Source organism: Tasmannia lanceolata, unplaced genomic scaffold, assembly GCF_043159265.1.
Source record: "Tasmannia lanceolata isolate RefF3 unplaced genomic scaffold, GAP_Taslan_0.1 ptg000019l, whole genome shotgun sequence".
Taxonomy (NCBI): domain Eukaryota; kingdom Viridiplantae; phylum Streptophyta; class Magnoliopsida; order Canellales; family Winteraceae; genus Tasmannia; species Tasmannia lanceolata.
The window spans coordinates 55,983-76,180 of record NW_027518696.1 but is presented as its reverse complement, the minus strand read 5'-3'; the positions used below and the strand labels follow the sequence as shown (position 1 = coordinate 76,180).

At 40.6% G+C, this 20,198-nt stretch overlaps 1 protein-coding gene across 1 annotated transcript in view; it reads right to left on the bottom strand.

Annotated features, from left to right (window-relative positions):
* Positions 1-20,198, bottom strand: part of EMB1138 (DEAD box RNA helicase (RH3)) — a 42,355-nt gene that overhangs the window by 10,972 nt on the left and 11,185 nt on the right. The window contains exons 7-9 of the mRNA XM_077361990.1: positions 13,486-13,629; positions 12,920-13,015; positions 11,996-12,270 (exon numbers count right to left, since the gene is read on the bottom strand). Coding sequence (XP_077218105.1) covers positions 11,996-12,270; positions 12,920-13,015; positions 13,486-13,629 — 515 coding nt within the window. The remainder of the gene's footprint in view (positions 1-11,995; positions 12,271-12,919; positions 13,016-13,485; positions 13,630-20,198) is intronic.

Sequence of the window (20,198 nt, the reverse complement as noted above, 5' to 3'; positions counted from 1 at the left end):
GACCACGCCACTGACAAGCACTAACAGAAGTATGCAACACGGCACGAGGAGGGTCACAGTCAAGGTGATAAAGACCATTTACCACACGAACCGAAGCAATCGTCTTCCCAATCGAAAGATCCTAAAAAACACAATGAGGGGAAGAAAGAGACGGAACAATTAAGACTCTTGGTTAGTTGGCTAACAGAAAGTAAATTAAAGGGTGACTTATGAACACAGAGAACCGTTGATAAGGTAAGACCAGAATGAGGGTAAATAGTACCAATACCAAAGATGGGTGCAGTGGTTCCATCAGCCAAAGTAACAGCAGAGGCCGAATGAAGAGGCTTAAATGAACTAAGGGAAGCAGAGTTACCCATCAGATGGTTGGAGGCCCCGGAATCAATAATCCAAGAGCCAGAGGCAGTAAGAAGCGAAGCTGGCGATCCACGAGGCTGTGCAAAAGGCACAGTAGGTGCTCGGCGATGCGTACGCAGGGGCAAAAACTCATCACAGTCGGCCCTGGAGATAAGGAAACAGTCATCATGTGCTACAAGCATGGTTTTAAATTTCGGCCGAAATCCGAAATTTCGGCCGAAATGTTTCGGTTTCGGTGGACACCGAAACCGAAAGAACATTGAATCGGAAAAATACTTTATGTCGCCGAAATTTCGGCCGAAATTACCGAAATTTTCGAAATTGCCGAAATTTTGGTGGGAAATTGGAATTGCATCGAAATTTGGGGAAATTTCCTGCAAATTCCGTGCAGTGCACCCACATTGTTTCTCTGAGAAAGGCAGAAAAAGGGGTCTGAAGCCCATGTGCAAAGCCATGTGCAAAGCCAAAAAAAGCTCAAAAAATGAGATTGAATGGAATCTTACAGGAATAATCTTCCCTATAAGAAACAAGGTTGTCATCTTCTTTTCCATCATGCAAAATTTCTTCAATTTGTAGCCGCTTGCTTCCTCTCCTCTTCCGATTTCAACTTTCAAGAAAGGTAAGTTTTTAGGGTTTTTTTTCTTCTCTCTGGTTTCAAACCATTGCAAGTTAAAAAAAAGGAAGACAGATTCTCTGTATTGACTTTTGATGAGAAGTTAAAATTTATAAAGTGACCTCATTTTTACATGGGGCAGTCCCCTAACCTGTATTTATCACTTATATTTTACACTAGAGGGGGCTGTGCCAAGTAAAAAAGAGGACCCTAACGTGTATTTTTCACTTATCTTTTACACTAGAGGGGGCTATGCCAAGTAAAAAAGAGGACCAGGAAATGAAAACACATTTTTGTTTGGGAAATGTTATCAGCACTACTGTATTTTGATGAGGGGACTCCTCACTTAATTAAAACTTAAAAGTACGGTATGGTGATCCAAACCGTTCATTACATGGGTCACAGCCAAAATAGGTTGCGTCCCAAAAATCATTTCCATTGGTTGATCCTGACCCTCCGATCTGAATGTTAGAGGGTTTCCCTAACCCCTGTAGATTGGAGGCTTTCTGTAACCCTTTATTTTTTTAAGATTTTGTTTTTGTTTAGGAATTTGCTAGCCACCTTCTCTAGGCCACTTTTCCGCTTGTAGCACATCCTTTTGTGCAAAGATTTGGCAGAAGTAGATTTGTGCAAAGGTGGCTAGCAAAAAAATAATATGAAAAGAAATAGTAATCATTACCGATTTTTGCAAAGATTTGACAGAAGTAGTAAGTTTTAAATGGAAAATTACGAAAAAAAGGAAGGAAAGTAGTAAAATTATGAAAAAAATACCTAAAGGCTGTTCTAACATATGACAATTACGGGAAAAAAAGTCAAAATTAATATTTTGTAGGAAATGATATGTTCACCCCCCCTGCGGTACACATTAGCACCACTGTTGGCGTGTATTTTTCACTTATCTTTTACACTAGAGGAGGCTGTGCCAAGTAAAAAAGAGGACCAGGAAATGAAAACCCATTTTTGTTTGGGAAATGTTATCAGCACTACTGTATTTTGATGAGGGGACTCCTCACTTAATTAAAACTTAAAAGTACGGTATGGTGATCCAAACCGTTCATTACATGGGTCACAGCCAAAATGTTGTCCAATTAATGATAAAAGGACAGATGAGTTTGTGCAAATATCAAAGCATGGTTATGCTGTTAACATATCCCACAACCATATGTTGATAATTTCACTAACCCATCTTGTATTTTAGTATGTAAAGTGCTGTCAAAGTTAGTTTTTTTTTTTAATTTAAAACGATAATATCAAGTTAGCATCTTTCATGTGTAAAAAAGTAGGAACATTCTAAACAACATACTCTTTGGCAGATTTTTTCAAGCTGTAAGCCTGTAACTAATTCACCTGCCACGTCATGGTCGAGATGAGGATGAAGTTGCAGACATTGGTTGGCAATATGGGCGGCCTGATGGCGGCAGCACACAAAAGTTATATGCAATTTTTGTGGGAAGAAAATAGGCGGTGGAGGTATCACAAGATTGAAACATCACTTGATAGGTAAAGGGGGAGATGTGACAGCATGCCTATCTTGCCCTAGAGAGGCCAAGGAGATCATTTCAAAGTCTGTACAGGAGTCCAAAATGGATAAATAAAACAGAGAGAAGAGAAGAGCAGAGTTCATTGATGCTGTGGCGGGAGACTACGGTGGAAATGACAGTGACGACGGCGATATTGCATACCCATCTGATATAGAGACAGACATACAAAAGATGCAGTATAAGCGTGCATTGAGAGAGTCCAGGAATGATGAGGACGAGAGGAGGCAAATGAGCCATCTTGCCTCTACCAGGCCGAAATTTGGCCCATCCATACATGAGGGGGGTGGCGGTAGTTCAAAGGGAGAAAGGCCGAAGCAGACGACCTTGACACGTGGGGTTAGCTTAAGGGATCCAGCAAGCATGGACCCGGCTCTATATAGAAAAGGAAAACAGAGAAGTATTAAAAACATGTGGGGGAATGCAAAGGAAGTTGTAGGGCGGGCATATGCAAAATTCGCCTTCCACAACGCCATCCCAGCAAATTCTGCAAATAGCCCATATTTGCAGCACTTTGTAGACGTAGCTGGTCAGTATGGGACAGGTGTGAAAGCCCCCACCTCATATGAAATTATGAACAAATCTTTGCCCATGGAGGTTAAAGAACTGAAGGAGTACATCAATGGGTTGAAGAACCAGTGGCCCGAATATGGAGTAACAATAATGTCTGATGGTTGGACTGGTCCCACGAGACAGTCGATCATCAATTTTATGGTATACTGTGACGGTAAGACCGTCTTCCTAAAGAGTATTGAGGCATCTGACGTTGTGAAAGATTATAAGTTCATCTACAAGCATATGGCCGATGTAATAAAAGTGGTTGGGAAGGAGAATGTTGTTCAAATTGTCACTGACAATGGGAGCAACTACAAGAAAGCTGGACAGAAGATTATGTCTAAGTATAAAATATTCTGGACTTCGTGTGCAGCGCACTGTATAGACCTTATGTTGAAAGACATTGGAAAAAAGAAGACGGTGAAGAAGGTAGTTGATGAGGCTAGATCAGTGACTAATTTCTTATACAACCACGGGTATATATTGTCCATCATGAGGAACATGTGTGGAGGAGATTTGGTACGCCCTGGGCTTACTAGGTTTGCCACAAACTACATTGCTCTCCAGAGTATGCTAGACAAGAAGGTTGGGTTAAAGCAGTTATTCTCATCCAATGAGTGGAATGAGTACAAGGAGAGCAGGAGTGTAGCTGGAAAGAGGGCTGAGGAGATCGTCGGTAAACCAAGCTTTTGGGATCAGTGCAGAACTGTAGTTGGTATATTGGAGCCCATTGTAAAGGTATTGAGGATGGTTGATGGGGACAAAAAACCTACTATGGGTTCTTTGTATCACGCCATTAGATTGATGGAGGCAATAAAAGCAGTTGCTCCTCGATCCTATCAAGGCTATCATACCATCATCGATAATAGATGGACAAATATGCTCCTCCATCCACTTCATTCGGCTGGTATGATCAAAACAGACAACACCAACATGGTCTTATTATCTCTTATGTCGTGATTTATGATATAGTAATGAATTATTTCTTATTAGCATATTATCTCAATCCAAAGTACCAATACACCCAGCAACTTGCTACTCGCGCCGATCTCATTGAAGATTTACAGATTGTAGTAGCCAAGTTGGAACCGGATGCGAGTGCAGAAGCCACTGCTTTAGGAGAGGTAAACATTGCATTATTTCACTATAAATAGATGAGTATATATTGTAATTTTTAACTAATAGCTATTATTGTTAATTCTATTGTAGATCAAGATGTTTAGGGATGCACTTGGATCCTTTGGACGTCCAGCTGGCATAGCTGGACGACATAAGACACTACCAGGTATAAGCTAAAGCTAGTTAAGTTATTAGTTGTTGATTGAGCAACCAATTAATTAATCTGTTGTTATTTTGCAGCTGAGTGGTGGGTGTTATATGGGGGAGATGCTCCGAACCTGAGAAAGATAGCCATAAAAGTGTTATCTCAGACAGCGTCTTCTTCAGGTTGTGAGAGAAATTGGAGCACTTTCAACCTCATCCACTCTAAAAGGAGGAACAGGCTTGGACATGAAAACTTGCAGAAGCTCGTATATGTCCACTATAACACACGATTGAGGATGAAACACACCTCTATAGAAGAAAACCTGGAGGACTACACCGATCCAATTGATCTCACAGACATCTTCTGTGAAAATGATGAGGATGACCCTCTCTATGAGTGGGTGAAGGAGGTTGGAGAGCCAGTGCTGGATGCATCGGGTGGTAGACCGAATCCTATAATCGCTGAACAGATGCAAGACGATGATGATACATTGCCGCCGGATACAGAGGGCCTCGCTCAACCCATTGCCGTTCCAATACAGGGTACTAGTGACGATGATTTGTCCATAGACTCTCCATCGGATGATGATACAGGTGGGAATGCCGCTGGTGGTGGGGGCAGTGTGGGAGGTGCTAGAACTTCTGGTGGTGGGGGTAGTGTGGGAGGTGATAAGCCTTATAGGCCACTTAGCCCATTCACAGCGGAGCTGAGGTTTGACCACGTTACACAAGATGAGGATCACGGTGCACGACCCCAACCAAGGCAAAGACAAGTATTCCAACGACGACGGAAGTACCATCCCACTGATGAAGAAGATGACTCCTTACATGCGCATTCTCGTTATGGAGTTGATAGTTTGACAGACACATTCGAGAGTTTGAGCGTTGAAGGTGGGATTCCACAGAGTTATGGTTATGGACCGATCGATGCATCTTTCGAGAGTGGATGGGGTTCAACTGCTTCTTATGGGTATGGCTATGGCCATGAGTATGGGTATGGGATGTCATATGATTCACATGCACATGCACATGGCGAGGCATCATCTTCGTTCAAAGCAGCACCGATAGCGCTTGTCCCTACTATGGCGTACCCACGTGTGGGATTGTTGATGCAAGTTGAGCCATATGTCTATCAGTATTATGTCCAGCAATACCAACAGTCATACGTCCTTCACATGTCCTGGCAAGAGTACTACTTATTCATTGAAAACCAGATTCGCCAGCAGATGCATCGTGCCCATCATGACCAAGTTCGAGAAAGGGATGATGGATTCGAACCGCCTCGTAACTCAATGTGGTATTGACATCGAGTTGGACTCCTTAGATGGGTGGTTGCCGATTCTACTGTGTTTACATTATGCTCTGTTACATTGTATTTCTTTACTTTATGTTTAGAATTCACTTTATGATTCAAGACATGAGTGATAGCACGAAATTGCCCTGAAAATTGGAATATATGTGCCCCTGTTTTTACCTGGGACAGCTGCATATAGTGTATACGAGTAGCCATAAATACACTAGAGGGGGCTATTCCAAGTAAAACAAGGGCTGCATATATCACTTACCTTGTTTTTTTGGAAGTGACTGATAGATAATTAATTGGGAAACCATCTTTGGTGTAGCTTTATACATGTGGCAGTGATAGTTTCGAGGGTTGTCTTTATTTTTTGCAAGTAGAGAGCAAAAGGTGAAAGTGACACTCTATAAGAATCATAGGAAATCTTCTTCCTGCCACATGTCACAGCAATGATGTATTTCACTGTTGGCTTTTTCTCGTAAACACAGCAAAAAGTAAGTTGGTGACATTAGCAGTGCATTTATTTATAAATGCAATAACTTATCTTGTCCTTTATAATTTAAGCAGCTGTCAAGGGTTATTAGGGTACCCAAAAAGCATATCATATACTAATTATAAAAGAAAGGACAAGCTGAATTTGTGTAATTAAAGAGAGGGTGCAAAGAAAGTGAAGTGATATTGTCTCCCCTTTTTTACTTAGGACAGCCCCCACTAGTGCATTAGTGGCTACTGTTTTACACTAGCAAGGGTTGTCCCAAGTAAAATGCTAGTAGCCCCACTATTGCATTAATGGCTACTGTTTTAGAATGCTAGTAGCCAACCCGCACTGTGGCATACTCTCATTTAACCGGTCCTGAATGTAATTTTTTTCATTTTTTTTTTTTTAAAAGGGAATTTTTCCTATATTTTACCAAATTTCGGTTCAAAATTTCAGCCTCATTTAAATGATTTTTCCTAAATTTTACGAAATTTCGGACCGAAATTTCGGATTTCGGTGGGGTCCGAAATCGGTACCGAAACCGAAATTTAAAACCTTGGCTACAGGTCCAGCGGAGGAGGATGAAGAGACATAACACGTAGCCATAGAATGTTCTGTTGCCGGATAAGGAGTGCAATAAGGGCGCGCATCCCCACCAGCGACACTACTGCCAGCAGAATCACGGCCACGAACACAGCCTCGACGATCCTGACCTCTGGCAAATGGGCCATCGCCACGGTCAGAATAGTCACCACCAACATACTCCCCAAGAATAGAAGTACCAGCAGAAGGGGCATTAGACCCATGAGGCCGTAGACAGTGTTGCGCACGAGGAAGGATCCCCGTGAGGGAAGGAATAGTCCCGTCAAGAGGGACATAAGTCATCTATGGGAAAACAGCCCTCAAAGAAGTAGGATAACTAGATTAAGTAGCCGAAGGTGGAGGAGTCGATCCGATAGTATGAATCGATCTAACATGAGGATCCATGATGACAGAAATATAGACACTCTCAACCACAACAACGACAGAGGATAAACAAGAGAGAGGTGTAGAATCACACAACGAGCCCGACCATGATACCGTAGCCCCGATGAAGAGACAAAGTAAAAAAAGACATATGATCACTAGCCAAGAGGAGAATAGAGGTTAGGAGATGAAGTCGGAGGCACAATGGCTCACTCAGACATTTCAGCAAACACGTGACGTGCACCTTTGATATCGCGGCTCCGATAAAGAGACACAGCAAAAAAAAAAAGACATGATGACTAGCCAAGGATCAAAATGGAGGTGAGGCGAAAAAACCGGAGCTGCGAAAAGAAGGAAAAGAGAGATCAAGAGGATTTAAAACCATGAAGAAGAGAGAGAACGTGAGAGAGGAGGGCCTTAGGTAAGAAAAGAGACCCTTAGATGAGAGAAAGGACCCTTAAGGGACCAATGAGGTAGGTAGGCTGGGCGAGAGGGCTGAGGGTGTGAAGATATGGAGGCGAGAGGCTGGGATGGAGTTAGGCGAGTGGGAAACACGCCATAACAGGGAGAGGTCTGTCCGGCGTGGATTAGGCTAGAATTTTGGGTCGTGTGGAGGGTCAAGGAAGGAGGAGGACGGGGGTTGCAATGGTGGTCCCTAGGGGATCAAAACCCTAGGGCTCTGATACCTTGTTAGAAGAAAAGATGAGAGGAGACAATGTGAGTTGGAGACTTGCTCCCCCTCACTTGCGTATTTATATTAAGAGAGAAAAAGTACAAAGACCGTAATACCCTTAAGCATATACATACACCTTCTAACAGATAGCTATAAGGCCCGTCTTATAGCAAAAGACTATAAACAACCTAGACTAAACTATGATAAGTTTAGCCTTTCTGTCTAGAGCACCATGGTTAGGTTGATTATAGCCTTATAGCCTTGCCCTTAGGATTTTCATTCAAGCCCGTGGACCATGCATTAACTTTACCGTATTGTGCTGGACTATTAGAGCCCTTCACAAGATTAGGGTTACATTGAAATAATTCCTTTTGTCTCGTCATCAAAAATATAAAGAGACGTACAAAAAGAGTATTATTTAATAGTTGCCACATTTGATAGCTGTGGATCACCTTTTCAAACATATCCATAAGTTGATGAGTTTTGCACATAAGTCTACTCTTCCCTTCTGCCATCGTATTCTCAAAACTAAAGTCAGAAGCGCACAATGGTGAAGGATTTTGAAATTCAAACCCACTGCTAATTTGCTCATGATTGCTAACTTGTACTATTGTCTTCTCCAGCCCGCTCAAGCTGGGTGTCGATTCCTAGGATTCAATCCATGGGGAAGACGGGCTGGGCGCCGATTCCTAAGATTCGATCCATTGGGAAGACCTCCTATACTTCTCGACAACCTCCTTGACATTGAGTAAATCTGGAATAGAGTCTAGCTTCTAAGCCGATATCCAATACACCGTTTCTTCTATCATAGCTGGGGCTTTTATCCTCTTCGGCACTTCCATGGAGGTCATGAGTAAAACTTAGCCTTCTGAGTAGCCTCTTCCTGCTTCACACGAAGCCTCCATTGCTAGGGCCCTTCCAGAACTGAAAATTTATCATGCATGTGGTGGAAATCCCCGCAATACCCACCACGATGTCGTTAATGTTTCAGTAAACTTCATAGTCCAAATCTTGATATCTACAAATGGTGAATCCGCCTGATTTACCCATTTGGTTCTAATTTCATCTCTATGTGCCTCTGCTGGAGGAATAATTAGCACCTCGTAGTGATCTATTTTGTGCACCGGGATTCCTTCGTTTATTCGGCTAATCCTCTGAAGCCACTTCTCCAGATCGGCAGGATCACCAGATAAACTCTCTTGCAATTTGCCCCAAAATCCCTTCCGACCCTCTGGTATAGCTTGAAGTGCAATCGTATCCATCCATTGCTCCCCCATTCGAGTATCTTCATCTTCTTCTTCCTGAGAACATTCCTGTTCGATATTCCTCACTCCTATGGGTTGATCTTCCTATGACTTTTTTATGCTTCTTCCTTCACTGGGTTTTTTTTTTCGGTTTTTGGTGTGTTGGATATAAACAGTTGATATAAGGCTCTGAATCCTGATGGCCCATGGATATAAATAGGAGTAAGTGATTGGCTAATGGCGAGATGTTTGAGCCAATTGCAAAAATGACAACTGCCCATTCATGGTGGGTGTGGAAACTGTTCTAGATGGACGTGAAGAACACCTCTAATAGTCCACTAATGGATGGCATTTACATGAGGAAGTGTTTAAGAAGCCTCCACCAGGATATCATGTCTCAAACCTACTCATGGTCTGTGCAAACTAAAGAAGGCAACCCCCTTAAATGTCATGCCACCAACTTCCACTGAATCTCTTTCAATCACTCAACATTCACTCCTTATACTAATCGAGCATCATCATTGTTCTAACACAAAGTCAATCAAAGGATTATCCTTGGAGATGACATTACATGAACAACACTTTTCAGGCAGCAGTATAGAAACAGTTACTTTTCGTGCCATCAGAAATGTGGACTTAATTTATCATGCTCAACTAAAGATATTGAAGCTTAATGTGGACCTGTGTTTTCACAAGAGCCTCTTTATGATGCTATGTCTTACTGACAGTCGTAGGATCAGTCATGTGAGATTCATATAGTCAACCAGCTTGTCCATACTCTACCAAGCTTACTACATATCCAGCAATTTATCATGCCAAGTACATGAGAAGCACATCGAGCACTGAAAATTGTATTCGTTCACACCTCCGTCAAAATTGATCACATAACAAGGCTCAAATTAGGCTGGATGTCAGTGCTGCCACTTATACAATGCCAATTTTGCATCTTTCCTAGGTCCTCAATAACTTGGAAGAGTAAAAAAAGAAGACAATAGCAGAATTCAATAAAAAAGCAAAATATCTTGCTATTTCTCACTTGACTGAGATCACATAGATTAAGGACCTACTTACAGCCCTGCAGATTCATCCATCTCCTCACTACTCCCTACACCTTTATCTGGTGACAACACAACCGCATATATGACTCATGGACAAATCTAGAAGGTGTATTCTGGTCATCTAATAATTTTTGCAAATGTGTACAACTAAACAGGAATTTGTGGAATGTATACAACAGATTATCCTCCCATCTTCAAGTTCTATGAGCCTCATGACCGTTACTTAGGAGAGGCGGATTTGTTACTAGCAGCCCTAGGGCAATCTCTGCCCTTGCTCTAATTTTCGTATTTTCCATTCGTTTTTAATAATAACTTTTTATCTCCTAATAAGGAGGAAAAAAAAAAGGATTGCTTATAGAGGGCAATTAAGCAGAAAAAAAAAATTCAGCAACAGTATTCATTGAGCGCTAGAGACATAGAAGTCAAGCAGGACTCCATTGGGGAATGCCAGGGCCGAAACAACCATTGCCTGTGCACCCTGGCTGTGGGACAGACCACCTGAGGAATCTGACCTATGTGTAGGGCATGCAAGCAGAGGCTGTCCCCCCAGCCCTGGAGTCCTCCTAAGGCATCTTCAAATCGATGCCTCCTATAGAAACAGCAGTTATAACTTTCCATAATTGTAAAGATGTTAAAGCAGTGCTAGTATAGAGCAATTGAAACGGCATAAGTAGGCATGGTTTGCGAACAAAATAACTGCGCTTTCAACTCATGAAGAGCGAAATCAGCAAATCATGAAAAGAGAAAGATGAGATCTGCAACTCCAAAGAACCACACTAGGGGGTTCTTTGGACTGATTCTTTTTTTTTTGGTGGTGTCCTAAATGATTATTAGCAGCATAGTTGCCAGAAATGCCTTGGGGTGCGAGGGTGAGGGTGTGGATGGAGGTAGGAGGCGGGGATACATGTTTCGGAAGCAAAAGAGAAACTAAAAAAAAATGAGGAAATATTTCGAACAAACACGAAACATATGGGAAACATGTAGGAAACATATGGAAAACATGTGTGAAATGCATAGGAAGGGAGTGTGAAACGTAAGGTTAAAGTGCAGAAAAGTACGGGAAATGTTTTGTAGAAATCAATCCAAAAAATTACGAAATAAAAATATAAAAACAAATATAAGTAAAAATAATAATAATAAAAATAGGAAAAAGACAACAATTCTGCTAGAAAAGTAACATACGTAAGGAACATGGATAAATCATCTATGCATGCCTATAAATTAAATAAAAATGATGAAAAAAGTATAAATGAATGTGTTTATACGTAAAAGCTTATATAAATTTGAAATTAACAAATAAAAGCATGTTTTTATACGTAAAAGCTTGTAGAAATTCGAAATTAACAAATTCCAATTTTACAAGCATACAAAAATGCACAAAAACTTAAAAAAAAATTTAAAATTAAAATTAAAAAAATTAAATTTTCAAAAAAAAAAATGCACAAAAACTTATGAAAATGCAAATTAAAATAAAAAAATTGGGATAATAAGATTAAAATAACTAAAATAAAAACAAAACATATCATGTGTGTTTCCCTCCCATTTTGGATGCATTCCCTATATGCATTAGACGTGTTTCCTGCATCTGCATGCTTCAGATGTGTTTCTCTGAAGTTTCCCGTGCTTCATATGAGTTTCACTTGACGTTTTGTATCGTTTTACTAATGTTTCTAACACATTTTCTAAAAATTTCTCAATGTGTTTCTCATATGATTTCGTATCATTTCCTCGTACCTCGTTTTTTGCTCAATTTTCTTCTTGTGTCCCCCGCGTTCATGGCATGTTTCGCTTCCCAACCCGATAACTATGATTAGCCATTTTTTTCTATCCAATTACTTGATAAACAGATATAATATTTTCTCTTCTAAACAACAACTTACTAGTGTTGCATGGAGAGAGAGAGAGAGTGTGTGTGTGGAGTTTGTTAAGCTAGTTCAAGTGAGCAAGAAATACCTGTCCCTGCCTCCGAAAGAAGGTTTGTTTGATCGTCTACCACTAATTAACCAATCATCCTCACCACTTCTTGAGCTACGAGACCAACTATTGTCAGTTTTGTAACTCCTTCCACCACGTCGAAATCCGTCTTCGCTGTCAGAATCCCGGCCACCCCAAACACGGGAACCCCTAAAACCTCCTCGTTCTCTCATTCCACCTCGGGAACCCCGTTCCCTACTCGAAAACCTGCCATAATTGTCACTTGAAGGACCATCATCTTGCAAAGCAGGTAACTGCAAAGATGGAATAAACACATGCAGTACAGTTAGCTTTCAATAATCTTTACAGAATTCTACTTACCATAAACATCAACAGCAAGAATAACAATAGCAAACAAAAACTAGAATCAATAGATATAACAAAGAATGATTGGGGAAGAAAACCAAAAGATCAAACCTAAAATATTTATCAAGGTCCTAATAGTTTCCTTAACAACGGCAAATCATACAACAGGAATCGATAGACATAACAAACGATATATGGGGGAAATAATCCTAAACTATTAATCCAGGTTCTAACACTTTCCTTAACCAATTTCATATGGAAAAATTACTCAAACATAAGCTGTTGTTAACCAAATGGTGTCCTGGACTTGAACTGCTTCTGACCTTTTCAGTGTTGGAGATAAAGAAAATGAAGGTCATGATCCTGTTAAGGAACAGTTTAAATTTTAGTTGCTCCATAAGAAATCCCTTACAAGCTAGCACAAGCCATTAAAACAGGCTCAATAAAAGCTACCCATGAGTCACTATGACCTAACCAAGACAATCCATGCAGAAGATAATTGACAAGATAATCAAGCAGCATGGTAATGTGCATCTTTTCAGGTGAAAGCAGAAACACAACTCCATTAGCAACAAGGAATCAACAGCTAATGACAACCTTGTTAATCTTGGATAAAGTATTTCCAGGGGGCATCTGCTTATTCAGTAACTCTTTAGCAACCTCCTCAGGCAAATCAAAAACTGCTCCTTGAACCTGAAATAGTAATGTGTTAGTAATTAGTTATCTAGTGGTTAACAATTCAAAATAGTAATATTGGGATCTAGGAATACTCTTATATGCTAGGTTGGGGTAAAGTGCGACCAGCTAAAGCCAGAATAGAGCATTCATATGTAATCACTGCTACAACTAATGAAAGGGCACCTTTTTTTTGTAGGTAAGCTAGGATTGAACCTCTAACCTCTTGGTTGAGGAACATCTTTTACCCAAAAAAAAGTAACAGTATGGATAAAGGTTCAAAAAGAACCTAGCATGGATAAAAACTTTTTCCTTTTCGAACAGTAACCTGAAATTTTTTTTCTCATAGAACAAAGTAACAGTATGGTGTTTAAGAACAACATGAATAAACAGTCAAGTCCTGTTATAAAGGTTGACACAGAAGAAATTTGTCATGTTCACTTAAAGCCAAAAAAACATTCAAAAATGCGATCTCTGTAGATACACACCCTTTCATCTGCAATCAAGTGAATTTTCCCAACTTCATCGGCAGCAGTTGGATAAACATCAGAGAGAAAACCAGTGACAGATCTGGCAGACAAGAATCCTCTTGAATATCCTGGTTCGCGAGTTAATTGTAATGTCACGCACCCCTGTCTCAAAAAATAACAGTTCAATTCAAATGAACAATATTTTCCAGTAAATGCTGCATAGAGATATTGAATGAAGCAAAATAACAGAAAGAACCATGTTATTTTACAGTTGGATTAAGATCGGGCATGAGAGAACATCGATTGTAAAGACAGGCATTCGGCCAATATAGATTAGCTTGGGGTACACAAAAATAAGAATTCATAATAAAATGAGCACGTAAATAGAGAAACTAAGCCTTGTCCTCACTGTTGTTTCACCTATCATCAGAGACTTCAAGATCCAAAAGTCGAACATGAACTTGTACAAAATGAAAGCATAAATAGAGATTTTTTGTTATCAACAAAAAAGGGTGCCCCATTTCAACAAAAAAGGACAAGTTTGAGAAGCACGACATGTTTAAAAGCAACTGATGGGAAGAAAAATTGAATGGCGTACTGAAACCATCTAGGCATGACAGTGCACGAGGCTCCCACCATTGCCGGGTCTGGGGAGGACTAGATGTATGCAGCCTTACCCCTCTTTCTAATGCAGTGCCATCATGGCAGCCATGTCATACCTAGGTGGTTTTGGTGGAGTTCCAAGATGCAATCCTGCAATAATGTTGCTGCCTGTTTTTTAACCTGATTTTTGGCTTCCAAGTGGCCGCAGAATCATGGAAAGTGGTAAACTACAAAGTTGTAGGTCTTTTTGAGTAGTTTCCAACAAGTATTTGTGCTCGAAAATTGGACAAGGGGTTAGAAAGTTATGGCAGTTTTAGTGGACCGTGTCTGTGGGTTCCCAAACCAGTCAAAGTGAGTTCCAATGCAATTAATGTTATGTTAGTCCCTAAGTTAGCTTGTGGAGGAAGTTGAGAGAATTTTCTTTGGTTGTCTTTTATTTAAAGGGTTAGAAACCATCTTTAGAGGGGATTTTGGATTTTGATTAACTTATGCAATTGATGGAATATCAATTGGGTTGAGCTTTGCTCCCATTTTCTTCTTCTCTAGGATTATTTATCTTCTTCTTCCTTCTTAAGTACCCGCATCATCTGGTATCAACGCCAACGTTACTCTCTTGGGCTAGCTTTGATTTGATTTTCATGGCAGCATGACGAGGTAGCAGAAGGCAGGGTATCCAAATGATGGAAGATTTGAGAGATGAAAGAGATGATGAACTTCAAGCGCTTCGAACAACTTGAGCAACTTACCATGCGACTTGAACGCCAAGAGGCTCGTAGTGAGAGTGGTGGATCAAGCCGTGAAGGTTCTAGTGACGAGTCCAATGTGAATCCTTTCGCCAATACTCGTGAGAAGGCTAGGTTGAGAAGATTGTACCGTGATTTCGACACCGTCAAGATTGATTTGCCAGAGTTCCATGGTCGTCTTCAACCCGAAAAGTTTCTTGAATGGCTTAGTGTCATTGATAAGTTCTTTGATTATAAGGAGACACACGAAAGCCAATGTGTGAAACTTGTGGCTGCAAGGCTACATGGCTACGCTTCAACATGGTGGGATAAAATTCAGGCAATGAGAATCTGCAAAGGAAAGCTTAAGATTTCTTCTTGGGAGAAAATGAAGTCAAGGCTTAAGGAGAAATTTCTTCCATTGAATTTTTCACAAATTATCTTTTCTCAATTTAACAACCTCCGCCAAGAATCCAAGAGTGTGTTGGACTATACCGAAGAATTCTACAAACTCATGGGTCGTAATGATATTCAAAAGGGTGAAGATCAACTTGTGGCAACATATGTTCATGGTTTGAAGTTTTCTATTCGTGATGAGGTGGAAATACACCGATCATCGAGTGTCAATGATGCATACCAACTAGCCTTGAAGGTGGAGGCTAAGCTTGGTCGTCGTGGTGCTAAGAAGTATGTGGATGTTCGTAGTTTCTCTCCTTTTCCTAAAGGTGAATCTCTACATGGTGGAGGAACAAAGTCAAGGTCCGAATATTTCAACAAAAATTCTAACAAATCAGCCCCCCTACACATCAAGATGGAAATCAGCCCAATCGTTCCAACAATCCAAATGCTTGTTTTAAGTGTGATCAAGTTGGCGATCGTTTCAAAGATTGTCCAAAGAGGCAAGTAGTGGCCTGCGGTGATGAAGAAAATGATGAGGATCTTGTTGATGAATCAAATCAGTCCATATATGATGAGGAAGATGACATACAACATGGAGAAATCGAACCTGAAGAAGGAGAAAGTTTGGTGATCTAAAGAGCACTAGCTACCCCAAAGGTTGAATCCAATGATGATGGGCTTCGTTCTAATATTTTCAAGACTCGATGCAAATCTCATGACAAAGTTTGCATCATTATGATCGATGATGGGAGTTGTGAGAACATCGTGTCTCATGAAATGGTGAACAAGCTCAAGCTCAAAACCGAACCACATCCAAGGCCCTATCGGATTGAATGGTTCAAGAAGGGTAATGAGGTAAAAGTTACTAAATGATGTTTAGTTTCATTTTCTATGGGTAAGAATTACCATGATCAAGTTTGGTGTGTAGTTCCTATGGATGTGTGTCACATACTCTTAGGAAAGCCATGGCAATATGATAGAAATGTCACCCATGATGGTCGTAAAAATACATACACCTTTCGAATGGGAAAAGTGGAGATTGTTCTTTTGCCTAGTAAGGAGGAAAAGATACCCAAATCTTTACAAGAGGGTAGTAATTTTCTCACTTCATCAATGCTTGCGAGAAAGTGAGAGTAGTGGTATCATATACATGCTAGTGGCGAAAGATTTGGAAATGTCTTTCAATGTTCCTAGTGAGTTAGAACCTCTCTTGGAGGAATTCAAGGATGTCACACTCACACTCGATAAGTTACCCAATGGACTCCCTCATTTAAGAGACATTCAACATCGAATTGATTTGATTCTCGATTCCAATCTCCCCAACAAGGCTCACTACTGTATGCGTCCTAAAGAGCATGAAGAGTTGAATAGGCAAGTCATAGAGCAGTTGAAGAAAGGTTACATCAAAGAAAGCATGAGCCCTAGTGCGGTGCCGGCCTTACTAACTCCAAAGAAAGATGGAACATGGTGTATGTGTGTGGATAATCGTGCCATAAAACAAATAACTATCAAATACCGGTTTTCCATTCCAAGAATTGATGATATGTTTGACATGCTTGCCGGTGCAAAGATATTTTCAAAGATTGATCTTAGAAGTGGCTACAATCAAATTCTAATCAAGCCGAATGATGAATGGAAGACCGCTTTCAAGACATGTGAAGGCTTATATGAGTGGCTTGTTATGTCATTTGGTCTCTCCAATGCTCCAAGTACCTTCATGAGGGTAATGAATCAAGTCCTTCGCCCTTTCCTTGGAAAGTTTGTTGTTTATTTTGATGACATCCTTATTTATCGTCATGATATAAGTGAGCATGTAGAACATTTGAGGGTTGTTCTAACCACTTTGAGAGGTGAAAAACTCTATATAAACCTCAAAAAGTGTTCATTCATGATAACTAGCCTAGCTTTCCTAGGCTTTGTATTGACTTCCACAAGGATTACAGTAGATGATGATAAGATCAAAGTTGTCCAAGAATGGTCTACTCCAAAGTGCTTGCAAGAAGTGAGGAGTTTCCATAGATTGTCCTCATTCTATTGCCGATTCATAAGAAATTTCAGCACTATGAAGAAAGATGGGTTCAAGTGGACAATGGAGGCCGAAAAGAGTTTTCAACTTATAAAAAGCAAGTTGTCTAGTGCTCATGTGCTTTCTTTGCTGGACTTTGAGAAGATGTTTGAGGTTGATTGTGACGCCTCTCCTATGGGCATTGGCGGAGTACTTAGCCAAGAAGGTCATCCCATTGCCTTCTTTAGTGAAAAACTTAATGAAGCAAGAAGAAGTGCTCTACCAGTGATGTGGAATTTTATGCCATTGTTCAAGCACTTCGGCATTGGCGATCTTATCTTATTCAAAGGAAGTTTATTTTGAATTCCGATCATGAAGCTCTCAAGCACATCAACAATCAAGGAAGCCTAAATCAAAGACATGCAAATGGGGACTCTTTCTTACAGGAATATGCTTTTGTGTTAAAGCACAAGAGTGGAAAGTGCAACAAGTGGCGAATGCTCTTAGTAGAAGTGTAGCTATTCTTAAGGGGAGTCGCCTATGCATTCCAAAATGCTCCCTTAGAAAGTAAGTTACTAAAGAGCTGCATTCGACATGCAAGGGACATACTCAAAACACCGGTACCTACAGTCCACTTCCACTTCCTAATGCTCCATGGGAAGATTTTAGTATGGATTTTGTGGTTCGCTTGCCGAGAACTCAAAGAGGTAATGATTCCATCTTCGTAGTTGTTGATCGCTTCTTTAAAATAGCCCATTTCATTCCTTGCAAGAAGACCGGATGCTTCCTATGTTGCTTATCTTTATTTCAATGCGGTAGTTAAGCATCATGGTGTTCCCAAGTCCATTGTTTTGGATAGGGATTCTAAATTCCTGAGTCATTTTTGGAGATGCTTGTGGAAAAGAATTGGTACTACTTTGCTCTATAGTAGTGTTTATCACCCTCAAACCGATGGACAAACCGAGGTGGTGAATCGAACTTTGGGAAACTTGCTTAGGAGTTTGGCGGCAAAGTGGCCCACGCAATGGGATATGGTGCTTCCTCAAGCGGAGTTTTCTTATAATTATGTTGTGAATCATTTTACCGGAAAGAGCCCATTTGAAGTGATCTATAAGAAAAATCCAAAACATTATCTTGATCTTGCACCCATTTCCGATCCATCGTTGCCCAACAAGAAGGCGGAAGATTTTACTACTACCATGACAAGGATTCATGAAGAAGTGAATAAGAATCTTGAAGAAAATACCGAGAAGTACAAGCGAGTGGCCAATACTCATCGCCGAATCAAAATCTTCAATGAAGGTGATCTTGTGTGGGTTTATTTGAAGAATGAACGATTTCCATCCGGTTCTTATAATCAGATCAAGGAGAAGAAGATTGGCCCATGTCAACGACAATGCATACAAGATTGAGCTCCCTCTAAATATCATACTCACCCAACTTTCAATGTTAAAGACTTGACAACTTATCATGGAGAGCTTGATGAGAACTAGTGGGCGACTTCATTCTCACCCAGAGATAATGATACAGTGCCAAAACGGCAGCCATGTCATGCCTAGGTATTTTTTGTGGAGTTCCAAGGTGCATTCCCGCAAAAATATTGCTGCCCGTTTTTTAACCTGATTTTTGGACTTCTAAGTGGCAAAATCATGGAAAATGGTAACCTACAAAGTAAGTCTTTTTGAGTTGTTTCCAACAAGTATTTATTCTCGAAAATTGGACAAGTGGTTAGAAAGTTATGGCAGTTTTAGTGGACTGTGCCAGTCAAAGTTAGTGAGTTCCAATGCAATTAATGTTATGTTAGTCCCTAAGTTAGCTTGTGGAGGAAATTGGACGAATTTTCTTTGGTTATCTTTTACTTAAAGGGTTAGAAACCATCTATACAGGGGATTTTGGATTTTGATTAACTTATGTAATTGATGGAATATCACTTGGGTTGAGCTTTGCTCCCATTTTCTTCTTCTTCTCTTGGATGTGTTCTTATTTCTCTTCTTCTTCCCTCTTAAGCACCCGCATCACTTTGCAGAGAGGTTGTTTTCGTGACTCGAACCCGTGAACACCATGTCACAATGGAGCAACCTTACCATTGCGCCAAGGCTCGCCCTCTAAGAACTTTCTCCTTGCAAGGAGAAACTTCCCTCCAATTTCCCCTCACCTGGGATTTCCTTTCAATTTTCAAAATCCAAATCTAGTTACAAATGAGAGGGGAATGCCTTACATAGACCGCCCATACATGACAAAAGGCAAGAGTACCCCCTACTAGAGCTAAAGTAATCAAAAAGTACAAGAAAACCTCAAAATAACCTACCCCTACTAATGAAAAAGACCACTAAAACACATGAAAACAACAAAAATTACAAACATGACCCTAGATGAAACAAAAGCAACTCTACCCTGAGGAGGTATCAGAGGCTTATGTAGAAAATCAAGGGGATGGACAAACATGACCCTAGATGAAACAAAAGCAACACTACCTTAAGGAGGTATCAGAGGCTGATGTAGAAAATCCAGGAGATGCTCCTACATCAAACTCTCCTTCTCAAAAGGAGTCGTCCTCGAGTTCCCCCTCAGCCTCGTAGTAAAAGGGCTCTGCCAAGGTAAAAAGTGTAGATAATGCACTCGAGCAATAGAAGTAGTAACTTGTCAAAAGCGCTCGTACGGGCATATGCCATTAATACCCGTGGAAGTAACATGAACGAGCAATATAATGCAGCAGATATCATCAAAGAAGAATCAAGAATATGCAAGCCCCTCGTCAATTGCATGGAAGCTGGAAAGATCACCACATATTCCTCCTGGACTGGCACGATAACTGAAGATAACACCAATCCAAGACCAGCATCAATAAGATCATCCGCCAGTAAATCAACTGGCTCACTATGAATGGTCCTTGCGGGCTCATGAATAAGCTCTATGACAACCTCGAGCTCGACATGCTCTGCAATGGAATCACCATCACCAATTCGCCACATGGTTGCCCCGTCAGAGCACTAGTGAGATGC